At 42.0% G+C, this 24,963-nt stretch overlaps 1 protein-coding gene and 1 long non-coding RNA gene across 2 annotated transcripts in view; one reads left to right on the top strand and one right to left on the bottom strand.

The window, feature by feature from the left end:
• The window catches only part of LOC144516126 (copine-9-like), a 348,189-nt gene that overhangs the window by 109,398 nt on the left and 213,828 nt on the right, over positions 1-24,963 (top strand). The window contains exon 4 of the mRNA XM_078247326.1: positions 12,492-12,595. Within this exon, the coding sequence (XP_078103452.1) occupies positions 12,492-12,595 (104 nt within the window). The remainder of the gene's footprint in view (positions 1-12,491; positions 12,596-24,963) is intronic.
• Positions 6,920-10,042, bottom strand: LOC144516348 (uncharacterized). The gene is made up of 4 exons (XR_013501835.1): positions 9,988-10,042; positions 7,721-7,778; positions 7,306-7,643; positions 6,920-7,050 (listed from the first exon to the last, which is right to left on the bottom strand). It is a non-coding gene; the product is annotated as an uncharacterized LOC144516348 (long non-coding RNA).

Here is a 24,963-nt window from a genome sequence, read left to right on the forward strand (position 1 = left end):
ATCAGAGACGTATAACAAAATATCATCTGCAAATAATGATATTGAGCTGCTATTGGATTTAATCTGGACATTACAGATTTAATTCTGCTTTATGGCTTGGGCTAACGGTTCAAGATAGATTGCAAACAGCATGGGGGAAAGCGGTCATCCCTGTCACAACCCCCGCTCAATGGGAAATGGCTGTGACTGACTATGGCCATGGGATTCGCATATAAAGTATGCACCATGTCAATGAATTTGGCCCCCAAGCCAAGCCTCTCCATTACTTGCCACAAGTAGTTCCACTCTAGGTGGTCGAAAGCCTTTTCCGCGTCCACTGATAACACTGCTGCCGTTGTTGGAAGGTTTTTGGCTTCTTCTATTACATGAAATAGTCTGCGTACATTGTCTGCAGCACGTCGCTTTGGTATAAAACCTGATTGGTTGGGGTGGACTAGCTTCTCAATAAATCGCTCTAGGTGTGTTGGTTTGTTGGTGGAAAGTACCCTTCTCTATGGCTGAGGTTAAAGCTTGTAAGATGGTAGGTCCTAATATGTGTCGGATCTGAGCTGCAGGAGGACTCATACAACTTTGAATAGAAGGACTGAAAAGTGGCATCGATATCCTTAGGATTTGTTGAGATACCTTGGTCTGTGCGGATGCTGTTGATAGTAGCTCTAAATTCACTTTGTTTTAATTTCAGAGTAGAGCTCTGTTCGACTTCTGACTAGAAGAGTATGTGTAGATTTAGAAAAACACGTCTTAAGAGACTGCTCTAGAGATTTACGATGTTCTTCCAACTCTGCAATCCTTGCGTCTCTTTTCCTCTTCAAGTTGACCACAAAGGAAGATGTGAAATCTCTAATAAATCCTTTAGTTGCCTGCCAGACATGTGCAGGGTCAGAAACTGAGTTAGTGTTGATTGATATAAACTCAGCCAGTCTGATTCTAAATTCTGCATCAAAGGCTGTGTTCTGGAGAAGGGAGTTGTTAAATTGCCACCTCCTACATCTTTCTCCTAACATATCACAATGGAGCCATTGCCAAATGAGTTGATACTAATTAAGACTATCAGCTCCACAAAACTCTCTCTGTATTTCTCAGCATGGCTGTTTAGAAATTGGTGTTGTCCAGCGACTTTCGCGCGCTGAAACTCAAGTAAAGTCTATGTTTTTTTTTATCCTCCGTGTCCTCCTTGGCTACGTAGCAACTGTGTGGAGGAGGGGTGGGGGTGAAGCGCGATCACGGAAGGCTTGTGTCATATGGATGCACCAACAGAATTGATGTCATTATTTAGAATTCCTCATTGGGGGGAGACAGAAACTATAACTTTAAACTTTAAGGTCATTCAATGTATATACGGTGTACATTTTAATATGTGCATGCTTGTGTGGTTTGATTTTATATCCTAACAAAATACAACTGACATAAAACATAACCTAACTAAGGCTATCTAAGGGCGTTTTCACACCTACCTCATTTGGTCTGGACTTTCGGACTTTTCAGTTTAGTCCGAACCAAAATTGCAGGTGAGAAAGGTGCCTCGGACCACGGTCCGGATCAAAAGACCAAATTTTGGTCCGGAAAAACTCCCTTTTAGGAAGAAACCTCGGAAAGACCCAGGCTCTTGGTCTGACAGTGCCGGTTGGGGGTGTGATGAATAGTGGCAATAACAGTCAAAATAAAGATAATGGAACAGTGCCTAGAAATAGTAGTTGTAGTAGTTCATGGCATAGCAGGACACAGCAGAGCATAGCAGGATGTAGCAGGACGTAAATGTACAGTGTAGGTTTCCGTTTGTCTCTGAATAAATGCTCCAGAAAGAAAGTTCCCGTGTCTTGCTTCTCAACATCACAACAAAACAAAAAGAGCCGCAGCAGTAGGGGAGAGCAGCAGTCAGTTGAAAAAACTCTGACACAGAGAGAGGATATGAGAGGACGGGGAAGCCCGTCTACAAACCAATCAATTATAAGTATCTGGAGTACGCAGCTCACGTATGTGATGATGGCAGGACGTAGTTTTGTCACGTATAGATCTTTAGTGCGCTTGCATAACTGCAGTGTGAAACCGAAACTTACTGGATCAAATATATGCAATGTAACAAAAACATGAACCTTGGTCCGGACTTTCAGGTGTGAAAATGCCCTTAGATGTCAGAAGAGAGACCTGGCTGGCACCCCTTGACTAAATAAAAACATTCTTAAAACGGATAGCAATCAAGTCAGTCAAACTGTCACAACACTCACATTATAGCTGGGATAAGTTTGAATTTAAGAACAGCTGGAGCATCTGGCTCTGACACCTGCTGCTAAAAAGCTGTTAGTGCCTCTTTCAAATAAAAATACTCAAATCATGTTTAATCATTACTTCATGGGAATTATAAATGCTTGTAATAGGCAGCTCTATATACGTGTTAGGTGTAAATATGTAATCCCTGTTACAGCTTCTTTAATCCTCTTTCACTACACAGCATGTTTGGTCTTTTGATAAGATAATCAGTTATTATACCTTATCGCTCTCTTTTAGTTAGCTCGTAGAGGCAATATACCTTTTTAAACTTGAGTAATTTGCTGGGAAAATGTCTTGTTGCTTGGAGCAATAGAGCAGTAATCGTATAACAGATTTAGAAACTGTGCAGGGTAAACTCTCAAGCCTCCATCTAAGCCAAGATATCACAGTGAAAAATATCACAAGGGGAAAATATAATAAAATGCTTCTCGCTTCTGTGAGAAGAGAAAAGTTTATCATCCTAATCATTTTTTCCATGCTGCCTCTCAAGGCTTTTCTTCTCTTGCCGCGGACTTACAGCAACATTGTCTGGCTGTAAATGTATTTTCTACTGCTCTTTATTTTTATAAATCCAAGCTGATTGAAGAGCAGAGTAGCTTTCTTCAGGCCTGGTTTGCCAGTTTGGAGTGCAGCCACAGTTGGAGATCTTCCATATGGTTCCAGGTCCCACTCAGCTGCCCACTTACTCCTCTACAGTCTTCTTTGACATTAGTGTAACTGTCTGTCAACAAGCAAAAGGAAACAAGCATGCTTCCTGCGACACTTTGTTTGTTAGCAGCTTGGAGTGTGTGGGCTGTTTGAACACATTGGCAGATTTGGCTTGAGGCACTTTATTGATGCAATTAGCAGAAATCTAATACTCACACTAATGTGGAGAAAACCCCTGAAAACTGTAAAACTATAAAAACAGAGCCTGTTGAAAGATACTTCTTGTCAGTGTGTTTGTGTGTCTGTCTACAACTTAAGCAGCGGTGAGCTTGATCGCTGTCTATTTCTGTGAGAGAAACACTGCAAGCTGCTACAGTTTGCTGCTCTGCCACATCACAGATTGCAAAGCACACCTGACTACAGGAGCCATTTAGCTTAGACTCAGGGGTACACAGTTTTTGTTGGTTTGGGCTCGGATCACGTTCTCACCACAAACAAACCACTCCAGAGTTGGATTGATTGGTTTGGTCCGCTTTTGGTGCGCATCTGAGTGTTATTGCTGCATTCACACCTGCCCAAATGAACCACAGCCAGGGTTAAAGCTTTAGTGTGTAACTTTTTGATATTAATGAACGTCCGTTACATTCAAGCCATTGCCAAATGAGTTGCTACAAAGCTAATTAAGACTATCAGCTCCACACAACTCAATGTATTTCTCAACATGGCTACAGTCAGGTCCATAAATATTGGGACATCGACACAATTCTAATCTTTTTGGCTCTATACACCACCACAATGGAGTTGAAATGAAACGAACAAGATGTGCTTTAACTGCAGACTTTCAGCTTTAATTTGAGGGTATTTACATCCAAATCAGGTGAACGGTGTAGGAATTACAACAGTTTGTATATGTGCCTCCCACTTTTTAAGGGACCAAAAGTAATGGGACAGATTAACAATCATAAATCAAACTTTCACTTTTTAATACTTGGTTGCAAATCCTTTGCATTCAATTACAGCCTGAAGTCTGGAACGCATAGACATCACCAGATGCTGGGTTTCATCCCTGGTGATGCTCTGCCAGGCCTCTACTGCAACTGTCTTCAGTTCCTGCTTGTTCTTGGGGCATTTTCCCTTCAGTTTTGTCTTCAGCAAGTGAAATGCATGCTCAATCGGATTCAGGTCAGGTGATTGACTTGGCCATTGCATAACATTCCACTTCTTTCCCTTAAAAAACTCTTTGGTTGCTTTCGCAGTATGCTTCGGTTCATTGTCCATCTGCACTGTGAAGCGCCGTCCAATGAGTTCTGAAGCATTTGGCTGAATATGAGCAGATAATATTGCCCGAAACACTTCAGAATTCATCCTGCTGCTTTTGTCAGCAGTCACATCATCAATAAATACAAGAGAACCAGTTCCATTGGCAGCCATACATGCCCACGCCATGACACTACCACCACCATACTTCACTGATGAGGTGGTATGCTTTGGATCATGAGCAGTTCCTTTCCTTCTCCATACTCTTCTCTTCCCATCACTCTGGTACAAGTTGATCTTTGTCTCATCTGTCCATAGGATGTTGTTCCAGAAATGTGAAGGCTTTTTTAGATGTTTGGCAAACTCTAATCTGGCCTTCCTGTTTTTGAGGCTCACCAATGGTTTACATCTTGTAGTGAACCCTCTGTATTCACTCTGGTGAAGTCTTCTCTTGATTGTTGACTTTGACACACATACACCTACCTCCTGGAGAGTGTTCTTGATCCGGCCAACTGTTGTGAAGGGTGTTTTTCTTCACCAGGAAAGTATTCTTCGGTCATCCACCACAGTTGTTTTCCGTGGTCTTCCGGGTCTTTTGGTGTTGCTGAGCTCACCGGTGCGTTCTTTCTTTTTAAGAATGTTCCAAACAGTTGATTTGGCCACACCTAATGTTTTTGCTATCTCTCTGATGGGTTTGTTTAGATTTTTTTCAGCCTAATGATGGCTTGCTTCACTGATAGTGACAGCTCTTTGGATCTCATATTGAGAGTTGACAGCAACAGATTCCAAATGCAAATAGCACACTTGAAATGAACTCTGGACCTTTTATCTGCTCCTTGTAAATGGGATAATGAGGGAATAACACACACCTGGCCATGGAACAGCTGAGCAGCCAAATGTCCCATTACTTTTGGTCCCTTAGAAAGTGGGAGGCACATATACAAACTGTTGTAATTCCTACACTGTTCACCTGATTTGGATGTAAATACCCTCAAATTAAAGCTGAAAGTCTGCAGTTAAAGCACATCTTGTTCGTTTCATTTCAACTCCATTGTGGTGGTGTATAGAGCCAAAAAGATTAGAATTGTGTCGATGTCCCAATATTTATGGACCTGACTGTATGTTCAGAAGATTGCGGTCACGGAAGTAAGTATCATGTGGATGCGGCGACAGTTTTGTTGTCATTATTTAGAATTCCTCATGGGGGAGACAGAAATTACGTACAATAGCTTTTACCCTGGGGCCAAAAAAAGTCACTAAGGTCAGCGGACAGTAGATCTGGGGCCTCATTTATAAAACTGTGCGGCGAACTTGCGTCAGAAGTGGTGTACGGACGAAACATAGAATGTAAGTACGCAGAAATATTGGCATTTACAAAACTCCTAATGCTGCAAATTCAGCAAATTACCATTTTCAGTTCTTTACAACCTATACAATGTTTTGTATAGGAAACAATAATAATTTGGAACAGTGCATTTTGAGTTTTTTATTTTTGAAAAAAATACTGTTTTCATTGGGTGGTTTGTTCAATGAAATTCGACTTATACCCTAACGGTTGGTGACTTGAAAATTATACTGACTGTCATTTGCATCGACTATTTAGGAAAATCAGTGTAAAATATAATTTGCATAATAATGTGGAACACGGTGTATATGGGCACCCGCTCTACCAACTGAGCTATCCGGGCGCCCATAAATAGGATATTTATTTTACTTTAATTTGCAGTATTGGTTGCAGAATCCAGGGTGGGAATCTTTCGAATATATCCCCTGCAGCTCACACCTCCTTCCTCTTCCAACGTACCCCGTGGGTATAGCAAAAACAGAACAAAGGCATACTCTTGACTTGCTGTAATACAGTGTTTAGATTGGATGTTGTTTCAGACACAAAATATTTTTGTTAGCAACAACTGACTACTCAAACAGCCATCAAGTTTCAAAGTGTAGTATCCAGTATAAATACCTGCGGCCTCATTTATCAACCGTGTGTAGAAAATGTTCTAAATTCTGTCTTACGAATGAAATTTAATATGTGCTTAAGTACAAAAAAAATCTGTATTCATCAAACTTGCCCAAGCCAATCGTACGCACATCAGTAAGTAATCAAAATTGATAAATTACGCCTTAACCACCATGCTCGTTCACGCTTGGGCAATTTGCATTCAGAAACGCCTCCAATTTCCCATATATGGTAACAACACATCCCTTTATCAACCACGTGAATGTGTTTTTTCCCTCACTGCAATAATGGCAAAGAGAGCAAAGAAGAGCAACTTCTCGAATAAACAAATCGAGGTACTAGTAGTGGTTGAAGCCAACCAAAGAATATTGTTTGGTTCACTCAATTCAGAAGGTATAACAAACTGCTGCATGGGAGAAGGTAACCAATGCAGTTAATTGAGTTGGGTCTGAGTAGAGAACTCAACCAGTTAAAAAAAAATGGTTTGACATTCAATTATTGGCCAAAAAACACCACAGCACACAGACGAGAAATGTGCGCAACTGGAGCAAGACAAATAACAACGTAACTTTCCCCCTTGGACAACTGCATAGCCAGCATCATCGGCGACACAGCTCTGTCCGGGATTTTTGAGGGCGGTGACACTGACGTTCTTGCAACAGAACAAGCCAGGCCATCTAACACCCAAACTGAAGGTAAAAGAAACCAACTGGAATAGGCAGTGTTTGCAAAAAATTTATTTCAAAGTGTAAGAACAAAGTTTTAATGAAATTGTTTGTAGGATAAACTCGATGAAATTCATGTGAAAAAATGTCTCTAACAGCGAGACCCATGGTGCCGGATGAGCTTGAGGGGTCGGAGGAGCCAGGGCCGAGCATTGCCCCTTCCGTGTGCCAAGAGTGCTAAGCGTGGCGATGCTGAAAAACCAAGAAGAAACGACAAAAGCATTAATGACATAAAGGATCAACTTGAAATGCACATGACACATAACAAATGTATTAAATCAATTCAACCATTTTCTTCAACAGATTGCTTCTTGAGCAAATACAATTGCAAATAAACCATCAACCGACTAATGTGGTTTCAGTTATTATATTTCCCACCATGTTGCCAAACGCAACATGAAATGCATCTATTTAATGTTTCTGAGCTTGTCCAATGGCCAGACTTACCTAAAATGTATTTATGATCCTCTGTCTTGTCTGAATGGCAGCGGCATTAGGTGGTGGTAGCTACTGCGTCGGGCGTAGTTCCGTCTGGTCTGCGGGGTTCCTGCAGAGCCTGATGGCCAAGTTGTGTAGCACACAGCAAGCCATGATGATTATGCACACTTTTTCAGGCCAATTTTGCAGTGTCCACTCCGTGCTGGACAGACACAGCCATCGCCCTTTCATCAGGCCTATTGTGCACTCAACTGTGCCCCTTAATCGTGCATGGGCATGGTTATAGGTCTGTTCCTGCTGGGTCCTCGGGTTGGTTAGGCCATTAGCCATGGCGTCACCTTGATCCCCTAATGGTGAGATGTTTTTAAATAACTGTACATAGCCCAGCAATAGCATTTTAAACATGCTGTAGCGTAAAACTCACCAATGAGCCAGCCATCTTCAACAGCGCGTTCTTGGAGATGCACACCCACAGAGCTGTTCTGCATAACAAATGAGTTGTGTGTTACTCCAGTCCACCGCGCAATGACAAATTTGCATCACATATTATTTGCATGTTAACAGAATGAAACCCCTTTCTGTTGACATAACTAAATTTGTTGGTTGACGGTGCTTTTATTGCGATGTGGGTGCAATCTATGGCTCCAATTATGTTAGGGAATCCGGCGATGGTGTAAAAGCCCAGTTTGATTTTGGCTTGTTGAGGATTCCTGTAAGGGAACTGAATGTAGTTTCGGGCCAGGGAAATAATTGCATCCAACACCACCGGAATGTTCCTACTAATTGATGGCTGGGAAATGACGAATATGTCTACAACCTGGCGCTGAAATGTGCTGGTAGCTAAAAATCCTACCAGTGGATAGGAGTTGGATATGCACGGGAATGGCTTTCGTGCGTTTAGTTTCTCGATTCAACATTGGTCCTAAATCATACACAAATCCAGTAGTACATTTTTGGGGAAACAGTACCTACTAAGACACCATCGCTGATTAGAATGCATTTGTTCATGGACGAATTTACCCATTCAAGTTTATTTACGTTACGTTTAGTAACGTTTATTCAAAATCACATTTTTCTTGATTCAATTTTTATTGGTAGCTGACCAGTTAGCTAGTGAGCCAGCAAGCTAACATTAGCCAGCAGCTAAAACCACACTATCAAAAAATATTTCACATGTCAATGTCACCTTTTGGATGTTTTCACCACTGGGCGGACGGGTTTTGTTGTAACGCTAGCTAGCTACTCAACGAGGCTGAGAGACGGGTGTGGGTGGGGATTGCCACGGGAATCTCCGGGACGGCGAGGACGTTCGATGGCCATTGTGCAGCAGCAGAACATCTCCCAGCTGCCCGGAATTATCTACCCCTTCACTTTTCTGTAATCTTAACTATTTGTTTTGGTGCTTAACCCACCTTTTCTCTGGTTAATTTAGCTAGCTAACTGTAAAGTCAGCTAAACGCAAAGGGGGGAGAAATTCGGCAGGAAGGAGATTTTCTGCACGAACACCGGTAGCACTAAGTGAGACGTAGCTAACGTTATGGATGGCCACTGTGACTCGTTTCCTGACGCTTCATTAAACTGCCGTTAGCGGCATTAGCACGCGGCACCGGAATTAAGTGCTGGCCGGGTACGGATTGCTGTAATGATAGTGGCTGGCTGCTAGCTGGCTGGGGCCAAACGGTAACTAGCTAGCTACATGTCCCGGGGCTGTTGTCAGCTCTCATCGCGAATTAAGTCTCTTTACCCCGGGGGAGTGAGGCAGACAGACCGGGGTGTGCTAGCTGGCTAAATTAGCATTAGATTAGTTGTCTATCTATAGACAGATATCGTTACTGGTGAACTCATTCGTGAGTTAGTGTTACAGGTCTCAGATTGAGAACCCGTAAGCAGATAAGAATTCCTAAAACAGGAGAAAATATTAGACAGGAGACTAGTGCTTGTGTTCAATGCAGAATGACTTTATTTGCTAATATGCAAAAATATCTCTTTTTGTTTCGCTATTTTGCTTTTATACATTTAGCATCATCACAAAACCCAAAACAAACAAAGCAAAATACCTTAGCTAGTTAGCCTTCTCCTTAGCTTTCAAATGAAACAGCCTCAATTTACAATTTCAATATGTCCTACTACATTTATCCTCATTCAGTCCTATAACTGAGCTAGCATTTCAGTTGGTTAAAACCACTTAAAAGAAAGTACCATTCAATAAACATAGCATATTTAGGCTGTTCAGGCTGTTTATTTAACCTCACCTCTTAAAATGTAAAATAAAGAAAACACACCTTTTACATTGCCACTAACGGCTGTCAGTACTGTACAATTGCTTGAGCTGAAGTTTTAGCTTGTCAAAAATATACATCAGATTAAGACAACAACATATTCATTTAAAACGAGCTGCTATATCATCAAAAATATGCATTTAAAACCAACCTAAAATGCGCTGGAGCCAAAAACTAAGAAATATTTAAATCTTACTTCTTACTTACTACTTACTCTTTTGATCTCAAAGGAAAGGTCACTGCCGGCGCCATCTTGAGACAGCCGAGACAACAAGGACAACAATACTTTTTCTCTACTTGTACACAAACCATATAAATGTACTATCTTCCCTCCACCAAACCGATCTATCATTACAAATGTAACTGTTTAACAAGATATGTATAAGTATACAAGTTTTAAAGCTTCACAAACCTGTAAAACAGGAAAAAATATTAGACAGGAGACTAGTGCTTGCGTTCAATGCAGCTTCACTCAGCAGAATGACGAAGCACCGAGAATCCGCTCACAAAGAGCGTCCATGAGAGCGAAGCACAGCGCCACACTGCCCCCTGCTGGCAGCACCATAATGCTTTATTATAAAGAGCCTTGTGCTCTTACCAGAAATAAATGATTAACCATTATGGCTCTTATCAAACGTTTTTCTCTCATAAAAATAATATCCCACAATAAAACAGACAAAATAAAAAAAAATGTGACCATACAGTTCGTGTGCGTCACATTAGCCCAGTGCTGCTTTTATCCGTGGTCAAAACAATCATACTAAAAATAACTTTGAGCGTGTTGAACGATGTTATAACCATATGATGTTACCCACCAAGCATTAGCTAGCATTAACGTTAGCTACTTGTCAACCAGCACATTGTAGTAATGTTAAGCTGGATCAATAAATAAGGTCTCTGCTGTATTACTGTGTTGCAAAGTGGCATGTCATTAATCACAAAATGATGCCTTTTGGCAGAAAAAGCAGTATTACGTTAGGAGTATTTTTTTTCTGTGACGTATGATTTACAATTACTCTCGAACGTATCATCTGGACGCACGTGTTTTGACTGAAGTTACTAGAGGGTGAAAGGTTATATGACGCCACTGATAGGCGACTAAAGGAAACGTCCCATGTCAGAAATAAAATAACAGATTTCGGGTGGCAGTAGCACAGTCTGTAGGGAGTTGGGTTGGGAACCGGAGGATTGCTGGTCAAGTCCCCATACGGACCAAAGTCTGGTGGTGGAATGGTAGCTGGAGAGGTGCCAGTTGACCTCCTGGGCACTGTGAAGGTGCTCTTATGCAAGGCACCGAACCCCCAACTGCTCAGGGCGTCTTTCCATGGGCAGTTCCCTCACTCTGACATCTCTCCATTAGTGCATGTATAGGTACTGAGCATGTGTGTGTGTAATTCAGGCCTGTGTGTAATAACAACAGATTAATAAAGTGGGATTAATAAAGTATAAATTATTATTATTAAATTATTATTATTCTCTGGGTTTGACATTTTGGTGAAAACACAACTCTAAGAAATATATAACATAGGTATGGTCGTTTTTAGGCATTTTAATGCAGAAATGTATATTGTACCTTTAACAGATATAATTTACAAAAGCCTATCAATTCTCCCCAGAAGCAAACATTTGGTGTGACAGTGGTGAGGAAAAACTTCCTTTAAACAGGCAGAAACCTCAGACTGAACCAGGCTTTTGGTGGCCATCTTCCGCTGCCGGCTGGGACACAGAGACACTGATACAGATATACAGAAATTAGGTATATCCCGATCACAGTATCGGATCTGAGCCGGTTTTGGCATTTTTTAACTGATCGGGGATTGACATTCACCCCGTTTACCTTACTCCGATCATGTACATCAGCTTGTAGATCATCACTGTCCTTTTATCCACACAAGCCCTGTGCCACAAACGCACCGCCAGACTGCCTGGATGTCGGCCCTTTTCAAACCAACATGGCGCGCGGCCACTCACCAGTGTCTGTCCAGAGAGTGTGTTTTTTTTACAGAAGTGGATTACTCCAATTCTCCACACTTATTCCGTGATTCCACCAGGAAACCACGCTTACAGGCCATTATTCCCTGGAGCCGACATCGATAAACACAAGAAGAAAATCAAAGATTGAATATTAAGCGCAAGAGGCGTCACTAAGTTTAGTCTTTGATGTCCAGCGGGTTTATTCTTTGGTTAGGGGTTTGCTGGAATCCTAAAGAGAACTGTTTTGGTGTTGAGAGGAAAGACTCACCTGCTGCACTAAGTTACATTTATTTAGCTTAAGACATATTTTAGTTACTTTATTTACTTAGTTATTTTTGTAAAGAAAAAAAAACGGTGTGCAGCTCTATTATCTGAGCAACTACAAGTGGCTCGGGACTCGGCATCGGCAGATAATCAATATTTTAAAAATCGGCTCGAAGCAGGGGGGGGTAAAAAAGCTGATGGTGACATCCCTAACAGAAATAAGATAAATAATAATTATAGCAGTTGTTATGATGAAGAGTTGCAATTATAGCAACACCATTGAGATCATTAAATAGACTGTGTATGTCCTTGGCCGCTCTTCCTGCATTTGATGACAGATGTGGTCAAATCCAAGTCATTTACATTCCTCAACACATATAAAGAGCATTAATGTAACTGGGTCATTTTTACTTTAAGTAAGACAATCAGATTAGACACTTAAATGACTAATCGAGTAGTTTAAGCAGGGCCTTGATCAGGTTTGGACTGCTTTAAAGTGTGTCGCTTTCTCTCAAATGTTTGCTGGTTGAGAACTTCATAATCTACAAAACAAAAGCAACACAACAGTAGAGTTACCCTTCAACACTGTTTTTGCTTTTCCCTCCTAACTATATGTACAGATTGAACAGTATGGTGTTGACTTCCTCTCCGTCTCTTTTCTCTCTGTCTTTCCACTAGTTTGGTCGGACAGAAGTGATCTATAACACGCTGAACCCAGACTTTGTGAGGAAGTTTATGCTTGATTTCTTCTTTGAAGAGAAGCAGAACCTGCGCTTTGATGTGTAAGTGGGAACATCTCCGTCTTTTCCTTCTCCTTCCTTTGTGATACTGGGGACTGCCCATTTCTCCGACGCTCCATTGTTCCGACCTCTCAATAACCCGAAAAATTCCCTTTGGTCCTACAGCCCACTAGTCCGACATCCATTTGGTGACGAAATTACGAATCCCACTATGGCCACGCCAAGACCCGCCATACGAAGCAGCTCGATTGGTTGTGGTTAGCCATTTGACCTTGAGTGGTTAAGGTTAGGATAGCCGATTGGTCAGGGGATAGGACCTGTACAAATGGGGTTACGTTACCTTGCGTAAGCATGGACACCTGGCCAATAAATGCTATTGAAGGGCGGGTCTTGGCGTGACCATAATGGGATTCGTAATATCGCTGGTGGACATCGGACTAGTGGGCTGTAGGACCAAAGGGAATTTTTCGGGTTATTGAGAGGTCAGAACAATGGACCACCTGTGGCCCTTTGCTGCATGTCATCCCCCTCTCTTTACCCCCTTTCCTGTCTTCAGCTGTCTTATGTCATAAAGACCAAAAGCTGCAAATAGCAGCTAAATAGAATAGTTATGGAAACTATAGAAACCTTTGCTTAAAAACGTAGCAAACATTTAACCCACAGGACTGATCAGCTGTTTCCTGTCGGCGGTTTGCTGCGTGAAATTTGGTGATGATTGACAAGTGACAAGTACGAGTCACTTTATGAACTTTTATTGCGCACACATACACAGTAAGCATCCACACACTAGGTAGCCTGACTGCTACCGCTATGCTAGCCTGTCAGCTTGATAATTAGTGACGTTAGTAAGTTAAGCGAGGTTGTAAACCTGCAACGAAAACACAAACACAAAACCCAGAATTAACCAATGAAATTACACAATCATGTGATATTAATTATTGATTCTGCGCTGATCAACTAACGGGGATTCTCACTGAGATTTTCAACATCTCCCTGACCCAAGCCATCGTCCCATCCTGCTGGAAATCCGCCATTATCATCCCAGTTCCGAAAACATCAGCTCGTAAAAGCCTGAACGATTTTAGGCCCATCGCACTCACATCAGTGGTAATGAAATGCCTGGAACGGCTGGTTGCCCAGCACATCAAGGCCTGCCTCCCACCATCGTTCCTCACCAGTTTGCCTATAGGGCAAACCATTCCACTGAGGATGCCATCGACATCACTCTCCACCACCTCGAACACCCAGGTAGCTATGTAAGACTGCTCTTCATAGCTGCTGGCAAGGGTTGGAGGTAGGGCGAAACTGACAAGAGTCCACCATCAGACCGTTGTGACCGCAGGGTGGGCTGTAATGTCTGTTTGGGGGTACTGTGTGTGGTAGCTGCTACATATCTGCTCTGAGGTCGACTAGTGACAGTAGCACCTTGAGCAGCGCAGGTAGTGATGCTTGCTCTGTCGGTGGATATTAATGAAGGAGAGCTCGTAACATATACAGTTCCCTGCCCATCAACGGGCAGATTGACAACAGCAGGCTGGGTGTTAACACGTGGAGTAGCAATAGCAAGAGTTACTGGTTGGATAAAGGTGATGTTATCTGCAGCTGTAAGGCTCTCGCTAGCTGTTGTGACATGCCCACCGACCGCGTCATCGCCTCCCACATCTTCATCCTCTTCCTCCTCACCTCCGTCACCATTGCCATTGTCATTTAGTTCTGTACTGTTCCTCCTCATAACCTCATTATCACGTCGGCATGTCCACTCATCCATCAGTTGCTCCTTGTCCTCTCTCAATGATAAAAAGAGCATCCATTTGTCCTTTCCATGCAGCCGATAGTCTCTCCAAGTGTACACAGCCTCTCTGAGTTCATGGAGTTTCCTATCCAATTTACCACTTTCGACCCCTTGCTGCATCCATGGCACTACTTTACTTTTCCCGAGCGCCTCAGCTCGATCAAAAGCAGACTTGAACTGTGTTACAAGAGCGTCTATGTCCGGCGCTGCATACTTGGACCACAGCATTTCCATGATCTTGCTCTCAGTTTCAAGGAACCTTTGCTCACTGGGGTCTCTTCTCGCCAGGGCGTCCCGCGACTCACTGTCGTCACCTGTAGGGTCTATCTGGCTCTGTGCGTCGATATATTCATTACTGACATCGAGGAGTTTGTCATAATCATCCTTCAATCTTGCTAACTCTTCTGACAACTCAACTTCACGTAAACGGCCAGCACTAACATCAAGGCGGTTTATCCGCGTTGTAAAGTTTCGTTGTGCATTTGAGCGTCTCCGTTTTAAGCTCTCTAGATCTGGCTTGTCATCTGCCATTTTGTCGTTTTTAGGTGAACAGAATCACTAGAATCACCTTTTAGCAAAATTACTCGTTCAAAGGATTCATTCAAAATGAACGGCTCGTTCAAAAGATTCATTCGAAACAAACGACTCGTCCGCGAACACAGCACAACACAGACGTCTTTTTTTCCGGTTGCTATGGCTGGTAGGGGCGTTGTTTACAAAGTCACTTTATTAGCTCCGCAGCTGTTATATTATCCACACAGCCTTACTCACGGTTGTGGAAGTTATTCAGCCCTTTAACGGCCCCGTTAGCTCTTGGCATCGGCTCCTCCGTTGTAGTGGCGTTGACGGCCGCTTCCTTCCCAGACACTGGGCCTCCGGTTCTGGCGCCGGTCATCAACGATGGCTATCCTCCGCTCAGGGTCCGTGTACTCTCTGGCACGGCTCCGACGGAGGTTTACAACTGTCCAGTTTTTACTAAGCTACCTGCTATAGCTCAATAAACTCCCCACTGGAAGGGTTTCAGGACAAGTACAGCGGATACAACTCGAGTCACTTTATGAACTTTTATTGCGCACACATACACAGTAAGCGTCCACACACTCGGTAGCCTGACTGCTACCGCTATGCTAGCCTGTCAGCTTGATAATTAGTGACGTTAGTAAGTTAAGTTAGGTTGTAAACCTGCAACGAAAACACAAACACAAATCCCAGAATTAACCAATGAAATTACACCATCATGTGATATTAATTCTTGATTTGAATTATTAGCAAACTGGTAGTTTATAGTCACTCACCGGCAAGGCGTACCAGTCCTGACCATCAATTGAATGAAAATGAAACCTAAAGGCGAGCCCCCTGCGCACTGTGACTAATTAAGCAGACACACAGTCTGGTGACCAGGAATGATAATAAAACAAACCTGTAACCTGGTATGATTATAACATATATGAAATATAACATAAAATATGCCTACATTTGGAATAAGGTGGTATATGTACACACTTAGTTCCTCAAATACCCCAGAACATAATCATAACATCCATCACTTTTAATATATATCCCGCTACATTAATCAACATTTATTCATGAGATGTTATCAAGGTTTTCATTTCTTATTTTAATGATATTATTTCTGTGTTATTACCGGTGAAATATTACAGTATACTGTAAGACAGAACACTACGATACGAGTGGAGCGCATTCAAAGCCCATATCCCACAATGCAATGCGGCCATTCATTTCAGAGAATCTGACAGCGATCAGGCAGCTCTTTAACGCCAGTATTGCTTCAATGTACATATTAAATGAGTGATTTTGTTGACCGTGATAACGTTTACCCAATCCATGGGATCCTCCGGAAGTCACATGGTAATTACTGCTCCGTAAATCCGAAAGAAAACAACAAGATACAAGATATTGATGTATTTGTCACACATTGTAGGTAAGGATGTATACAAAAAAATAACAATAATGAAAAAATACTATTTTATGAAGAGCACTTTGAATTGCCTTGTTGCAGAAATGTGCTAGCCTATATAAATAACCTCACAGTCCAGAGTTAAGAAATACAGCCTAATGGCTTTTGCAATTTATATCTTTTTTTTTTACATACTTAAAAAGATAATAAAAGGCTGCATAGATACTGTGTGTTATGCTGGAGTGTGGAACCTCAGTCTCCCCCCTCTGGCACGGAGAGTAATTAAACACTAATGACGTGTTTATGGCTGCAGGTTGAGCTAGCTGCATCTCCCTGAGGAGCACTTTTTAAAGGGGTGATAGAATGATTATATAGGGTATTTCACACTGTTCCTTAAGGTCTCCTAATAGGGTTATGAAACATTGGTTGGGCTGAAAATGGCCCGAGTGCTATTCTATGGGCCCTTAACTACCCTGTGAATATGGCCCTATTTGGAACAAGAGCTTTCCTTCCAAATATGGCATGCTCATGAATATTTAGATGAGCTGCGGGCTGATTGGTTGAGCGAACCACATACACATACATTGGAGACGAGACAGCAGGTCTCATATTTCAGACACTGCAATGTTATACATTGTTTGTCTGCTATTTAGTTATTGCATTCAATTCTGAGACTTTTTTATGTGATAAATCAACTATATAAAGCTCAAATATGTATATGTATGTTGTATATTTACAGTTTGAATTTCGTCACGGCATGTATATCACAGCTACCCTAAAGTCTTACAAAGCTAACACTTTTGTCCGATTTCAATTTAAGGCATTTTTGTGAATTTGAGGGGTTTGAGTATAAGCTAGCCGAAATGGAAGATCCTGATTGGGCTGAAAGAGGGCAGCAAAAAAGATGACCCAGTTGGGTTCCTGCAAAAGCAATTACCGGTGAGAACAGGGCTTACAGAACAGGGCTACCATCGAAATTGACAGAGCACACAGAATCTACGGCAAGGGTACAATGACACATACTCGATTTTCAGGTGTTTGAGATACCAGGACCACCAAGCAATCCTTCAGCGGGCGAGACAAATACAGCAGAAAGGCCCGATTCATGATTCCAAAGCAACGCTACGCTTTAAGGCTGACTATAGTGCTTTCATTGTCCAGCGGCGCCATGCATTTATAGGAGCTCAGCGTAAGCTACATGCTAAAGGCGTCTCAAACTTCTTTATTTATTCGGCCACCCTGAGAGTGACCCACAGAGGGAGAGTGCTCACCTTCACTACAGCCAAGGCGTTTTCTGTTGGGAGCTGGATATGGAGGATGACGGGACATCCACACGAGCCGCTCCGCGGCTGGACCGAGTGCCAACGTCGCTACTGCTAGCTACTGCTAGCATTAGCACCCAACAAGCTTAAACAGGGCAAGTTTTAAACGTGTTTTTAGCCTCTAAACATGCTCGAAATGTCATTACAAGTGCCTACCCATGTGCAGTGATTCCTTCCGAGGGAACACAGCAAATCTGACTGCAGTAGATGTGACAGAAATGCATAAAAGTTGTGTTAATCCAGCCAGTGCACATACCTCTGTTTATTTCCTGTTTTCCAGTCAAGTCCACACTAGTCGATTGTCGAAATCATACAATCCAATATTCCAGTCAAATTTGCTGTTGGGTGCTAACGCTAGCAGGAGGATAACACGGTGTAGGCAACACAAATTGGTTTAGTTTTTCTCACTACTGACAGCACTCCAAATTTACAAACAACAGAGCTACGTGTTGAAATCACTTTAATCACAAATTAATAATAACTTTAATAGTTAGTTGAGACCTAGTTCTAAGGTCTTTGTAACATTGTTCATGTTTAACATAAGAGTGCACTAGACCTGTTTCAATTAACTTGTGACTTTAGACAAGAGGGGCAGTTTTGAGCTGGAGTTTTGCGCGAGCTGCGTTTGATGCGGCCACGTACAGATAGGGGGTCTGTGGTCTCAGAGAGTTACGGGATTTATTTTATTTTTTATGTTTTTACCACCACTTTGCTTAGATCTAACCAACCTGATCTCACAGAATTCCGTGAAATGAACACGGCCCCTTAACTCAAAATCTGTGACAGTTTCACGGAATCGCCGAAAATTCCGTGACGGGCCCACGGATGCGATGCCTATGTAAGTCAATGACAGGCATCATCATGGTCTACGCACGGATTCCCTGATCACAGCATGTTTCTTTCTGCCAGTTGGGCTGCGGCAGAGAAGCTGTATAGCTTTGCTATTATTGGTATTTTTAGCCCAATAACCACTGTTTTAATCAACATTTATTCACCAGATCGTATCATGGTTTATTTGTATTTCTTTTAATGTTATTATTTCCGTCTATTTCGGCCAGGGAAGCTGGATTGCTTTGTTGTTTATTTATATTTTTAAAACTATAACGCTACATCTTATATCTGTTCTACATACACAAAGCCAGTGTTGTTTATGGTGGCAGAGGCAATGCACTAAGCTAAACGCTAAAGACGGAAAGCTGCTGATTTTCAGCCCTTCTGAAGCGAGTCATCCGTCAGAGTTTTACCAGCGGGTAACTGCAGACCGCCAGGTACTAGCTGGCCTTGGTTGTACAAGGTTCTGCTGAACAAGATATTTTTAGGTGACCAAAATGTTCCAATTAACTTTGATGAAAAGAAAACACACAGTCTAAGTTTAAGATTACATTACATTACATCAGTGTTGGGCAAGTTACTTCCAAAATGTAATACATTATAGATGACTAATTACTGTTATTTGAGAGTAATTAGTTATATTACAATATTACTGTCTCTGAATTGTAATGCGTTACACTACTTTTGCATTACTTTTGAGTTACTTTCACCAAAATAACAGCGGAAGTTTGATTTGGCAGCTAGCTTGTGAATGTCACCACCGGATCAATAAAGTCTCTTTATCCACTTTAATACATCATAGATTATTCATAATATTTTGTATAATGAATATGAATATGCAAAGTAACTAAAGCTATAAAAATAGATAAGTAAAACGTACAATAGGCAAGTAGGAGAAAATGAAAATACTCTTGAATAAGAAATTCATGTTGTTTAGTTTAAAACACTCTAAAGGAAATTGTCAATTATAGTGTGATTAAAACTCACTATTTACATTATTTACAGTACTTGATTTACAGCTGGTATGTGAAAAGGTACACAACCTTATTTAACAGTCATTTAGTTTTACTGCGAACCGTCACAGGAAGTGCTTTTATTTTGAAGTAGTCTACACGGAAGTTGTCTGTTGTGTACTCTTGCTAGCTTACGGAGACGAACGTGAGACGCTAGATGGAACATGTCCATTAAGCTTAAGTTGCTCACTTTCTTGTTTGTGAAACTGCAACAAATTGAACAGTAAATGTTCACAGTAAAAGACAAGCGTTTTTGGGCGTCATTCGAAGCAATTCCACTACAGGCATAGTTATTCTCCACGGCTGATAAAATGCAATGATATTACGTGTAGCAAGCCTCAACATTAATTCCCGACATATAGCTATCTGTCAGCAGCTCGGACACACTGCTGTCCGCGCTGACGTACCGTCACCTGTTGGGACACAGATGTCCGTACCATCTCTGGCTCTGCCTCTGACCACGGGAACAGAAACAGGACAGCTCACTTCAACGCAGCGTAATAACTCCTGAAAATAATGTCCATCTCGCAAATGTATGTCTCTGCAGTCATCTCAACCATCAAATACAGCAACAGGAAATAACTCTCTTTCCTTGTGAAGAAATGTGTCGCAGTGTTGGTGAATTCTTAAAAAAACAAAACACCACTAAATGTTGCATTAAAATGCGTTGTAACTCGCATTACTGAGATTGTAAAGAGTATAATATTACCAAAATGTAATTAGTAATGCGTTATATTACTGCGTTACAGCAAAAAGTAATACATTACTGTAATTGCGTTACTTTTGTAACGCGTTACTCCCAACACTGCATTACATGTCATGTTTAGCTGATGCTTTTACCCACAGCGACTTACAATTGCTATATATGTCAGAGGTTGCACACCTCTGGAGCAACTATGGGTTAAGTGTCTTGCTCAGGGACACGTTGGTTGATGTATCGCAGTGGGAATTCAACCCAGATCTCCCACACCAAAGGCACGTGTCAAATCCACTGTGCCATCACCACCCACACACATGGACAACACCCAAAACTTTCACAGCTTTTTTAAATGATACTGATTGACGTTAACATTCATCAAGGAAATCTGAACACAACAGCTTGAGTGCCAAACGTTGTACCTGTCTGTTATTTCTATCCACACTAAATATGAGGAACAAAAGAATGTAAAGGTCACCTATATTATTAGGACTACATTATGCCTTGCAGATCTTTTTTTATTGGCATTTTAGGCCTTTATTCGATAGGATAGCTCAGACATGAAGGAGGAGAGAGAGGGGGAATGACATGCAGGAAAGGGCTGCAGGTCGGAACCGAACCTGCGGCCACTCTGCGAGGACTGAGCCTCTGTATATGGGTGTACTCTCTACCAGGCGCCCACCCTGCAGATCTTTCAATCAAAAGAAACACCAAGTGGTCACACAATTTTGGGTGTACTCTACATATGTACTGAAACTGAAGTTACCTGCTTCTATGAAAGTGCACCCTTCTTAAGCCTGTCTGTTCTAGTCCTCTGAGCCCTCTGGCCATGCCCCCTCCATCCCCCCAGGTTGTGGATGACCATCCTGTTTTTTCTGTGAGCCGGATCATGGATGTTCGCTGTCGGGGTCGTGGTTTCCAGTTTCTGGTTGACTGGGAGGGCTACCCTCCTCAGGAGAGTGCCCCGGAGTTTCACTATGGATCCCTCGCTGATCGTTGACTTCTACCAGTGGCGCTCGTTAAGGGGGGGGTTCTGTCACGGTCGGCCCATGACTTATTGTTTGTTAGTTCTTTTGCTCTGTTTTGTTTGTGTCCTGTATGTTGGTCTGAGTGTGTGTGTGTGTGGGTGTGTGTGTGTGTGTGTGTGTGTGTGTGTGTGTGTGTGTGTGTGGTTGTGGGTGTGGTCATCCTGGGGCAACTGGATCTTTTGGCGCAGCTGTTCATGGTTATCCAATGTACTCTGCTTAAAGACGTCCAGCGCCAGATTGCAAGCTATCAACTGCTGTGGAGAGAAAATTGGTCAGGATGGTCAGGAGTTGACCAAGAACCACCAAAAAGCAGGTCTGCAATGAATTATGAGCTGCTGGAACACAGGTGTCAGTGTCCACAGTTAAGCATGTTTTACATCGCCATGGGCTGAGAGGCTGCTGTGCAAGAAGGAAGCCCTTGCTCCAGAAGCGGCACCTTAAGGCTTGACTGAAGTTTGCTGCTGATCACATGGACAAAGACAAGACCTTCTGGAGGAAGTGGTCAGATGAAACAAAAATCCAGCTTTTTGGACACATTGACCAGAAGTATGTTTGGAGGAAAAAAAGTGAGGCCTTTAACCCCAAGAACACCATACCTACCGTCAAGCATGGTGGTGGTAGTATTGACTCTGGGGCTGTTTTGCTGCCAGTGGAACTGGTGCTTTACAGAAAGTGAATGGACTAATGAAGAAGGAGGATTACCTTCAAATTCTTCAGGAAAACCTAAAACCATCAGCCAAATGGTTGGGCCTTGGACGCAGTTGGGTTTCAACAGGACAGTGACCCCAAACACACATCAAAGGTGGTAAAGGAATGGCTAAATCAGGCTAGAATTAAGGTTTTAGAATGGCCTTCCCAAAGTCCTGACTTGAACCCCATCGAGAATATGTGGACATTGCTGAAGAAAAGTCTGTGTCAGAAAGCCAACAAATTCAGAGAAGTGGTCAAAGATTCAACCAGAAGCTTGTCAGAAGCTTGTGGATGGCTACCAAAAGCGCCTAATCGAGGTGAAAATGGCCATGGGACATTCAACCAAATATTAAAATTGCTGTATGTATATTTTTGACCCAGTAGGTTTTGTCACATAATACACACAATAAATTAAAAAGAGACCTCAATTTCATTCATTGTTTTTTATGACAAAGAAGTATGTGCTCCAATGATTCCATCACAGAAAAATAGGAGTTAATCTGCCATGACATACATGTTCTTTACAACTGTATGTAAACGTTTGGCCCGAACTGTACATAGATATGAAGAAACAATAGGGAAATGTTGTTTCAGAGCCATGGATATCCTTCTGCATGACTCTTTGGCAAGTCTGAGCTACTTTATGAGAGCTGCACTGATGATTTGAAATGCGTGCGGTGGGCTAGTTCTAGTTTTATGGTGGGGTTTCGTAACGTTGAAACATGAATCAATCGCTCTTTGGCACTTATGCAGTTCCATTATGTTTTACCGTGGACATTTGTAGTTAACTGAGAAGGTTTCCATCTTCACAAATCTTTTCCAAATCACCTTTCACAACCCAGTCTCATGGCAGTTCCTGAAATGGTCACGTAATTTAATTTTTGTGTACATGAACACGTTTATCTCGTTTTTTTCATGGTCAGCACATTTTTTTTCTCCTTTTTTATTTTCTTGTACATACACATACACAGACATGTACACATATATGCATACACATATACACATGTATACACATACAAAGATACATAAAATGACAATGACATCACTTAGAGAGAACAAAGACAAAAAAGACACAAAAAAACATAAAACAAAAGCAAATAGGGGGTTGGTTTAGTCTTTACTTATCTTACTATGCTGTAGTAAGTTGTGATGCGCAATTAAAACAAACTACATATTTCAATGAAATACAACACTTTAATTGGTTAACTATATCGCCTGTTGTCTTTAGGACATGGCTGCTAAAAAAGGTGACCATATTAAATTATACTCATCTAGAGTCTACATTCATGAAGATTACTCTTTCAAGTTTAGCTATTTTCAACAGTGCATCTATCCACTCTTGAAACATATCACAGATTTTTCTGAAAACCAAAACTTTTGAACAGTAACACATTCCCATATCATATGTAGGTATGACCCTTTATCAGATGAACATTTCCAACAAGTGTTATCTGGCCTCAGTCCAGCCCTCCACATCCTATTGGGAGTCCAATGATACCTGTGTATTGTTTTAGTGAAAACATTAAGTGAAACATTTTGAAACAGTTTTAAAGAACGACTGAGTTCTTCTCCAGACTTCGATCTTAGATCCATGGCCCAAGCCCTTTTAACCCTTGTGTTGTCCTTCGGGTCACCGGGACCCGTCCAGTTTATTTGACGTTTTGTATTGGCCTGGCGTTGAGCTTCGGAGGTCGACATCAGCAAAGAGAAAACACTCTCAAAACAGCCTAATTAAGCCTGAAAGTTGATCTCTTATGGACAAGATAAGATCTCCTACTTAGGAGATAAACTTTTAGACAATATGTTCTTCGTATGAGATAACATCTTGTACATATGGTTCCTGTTTGGTATTAAATTCCATTGAGAATACATACAGATAATCTTTTACCCATGTTGCGTATTTCTGGGTTAATGATACAAAAATGTGTTTAATGCACATATTTCACAAAATCAAAGCAAAATCAGTGTTTGTGATGTTAAAAAAAACTTAGTTGTGGAATTTATGAAATAGTAAGTAATAAAATATAACAGGCAAGTTATGAAACAAAATAATTAGCTTGGTTCACTTGTGATGTTGTGCATCAGAGGGTAGATCATAAAGCTAGCCATGAGTGCTAATAGCATAAACTCCATCACACTGAGAGCACAGGTGGTGTAATCATTGCTTACTGTAGAACAATGTAATTATGGCTGTTTTACATTTAGTTTCTGCACCCTGCAGTGGTGTGTAATTAGGTTTTTATATGTACACTGTTCACAGGCCTAAACTGGGAATAAAAGAGGCCACATCCATGATGCAAGGCTTGAAGAAAGATGAGTGCTGTGTGTGGCTCTACGCTTACCTCTGTTGGAATTATTGTTGATTTGCCTGTTTCTACTGTTTGTCATTTGAAATGTGTCACCGCTGCTGGTGTGTGATCACCTGACTCTTTTAAGTATATGTTATTCTGCAGAGAAAGTGCCGATCTACAGCTCTGATGGTCAATCAAATACCCCGCAAAGGCTACCGACGTTGCTCTTTCTAGAAGAAGAAGAAAAAAGTAAACAATGGCAGAACTGGCTGCAGCATTGTTGTCAATGCTTCGATTTGATTTGATGACCTACTTCGTCGGATCAAGCCTTTCATTCACCATAAAAGAACTCATCTTAATCCAGTAAGTTTACAAGAGAGACTTGCAGTCACTGTGAGAGTCCTGGCATCCAGTTTTCGGCGAACTCGTTCAGGCCTCCCGTTTCCGCTTTGTTGTGCGCCGCTGAAAAAAAAGGAGCCGTGCGCGACAGCTGGTGCACGCGCCGGCAGGATATTATGTCATTTTGACGTCACGATGGCGCGCGCCACCTTGGATGCGTCCAGTATAATTCTCGCTTAAGGTTCAGAGCGTACCTGGCATCATCCTCCACCAGCGATCTGGGCCATCCTTGTGTAGGATTTTCCGCGGAGTTCATCAGCTGCAATCCACACCGTTCTCCGGTACACAGTTACCGGTGGCTCCAGTCGACTGTACCTGACTCCGAGTGCCCATCTCCCCGCTGCTGGAGCAGGAAGTGCTCAAAGCGAGGCTGCGTGCATGGGAATCTCCGCCCGCTCGTGCTTCCCAACAGACTGAAAGGCCCTCAAT

The sequence above is a fragment of the Sander vitreus genome, chromosome 4 (assembly GCF_031162955.1).
Source record: "Sander vitreus isolate 19-12246 chromosome 4, sanVit1, whole genome shotgun sequence".
NCBI classification, from domain to species: domain Eukaryota; kingdom Metazoa; phylum Chordata; class Actinopteri; order Perciformes; family Percidae; genus Sander; species Sander vitreus.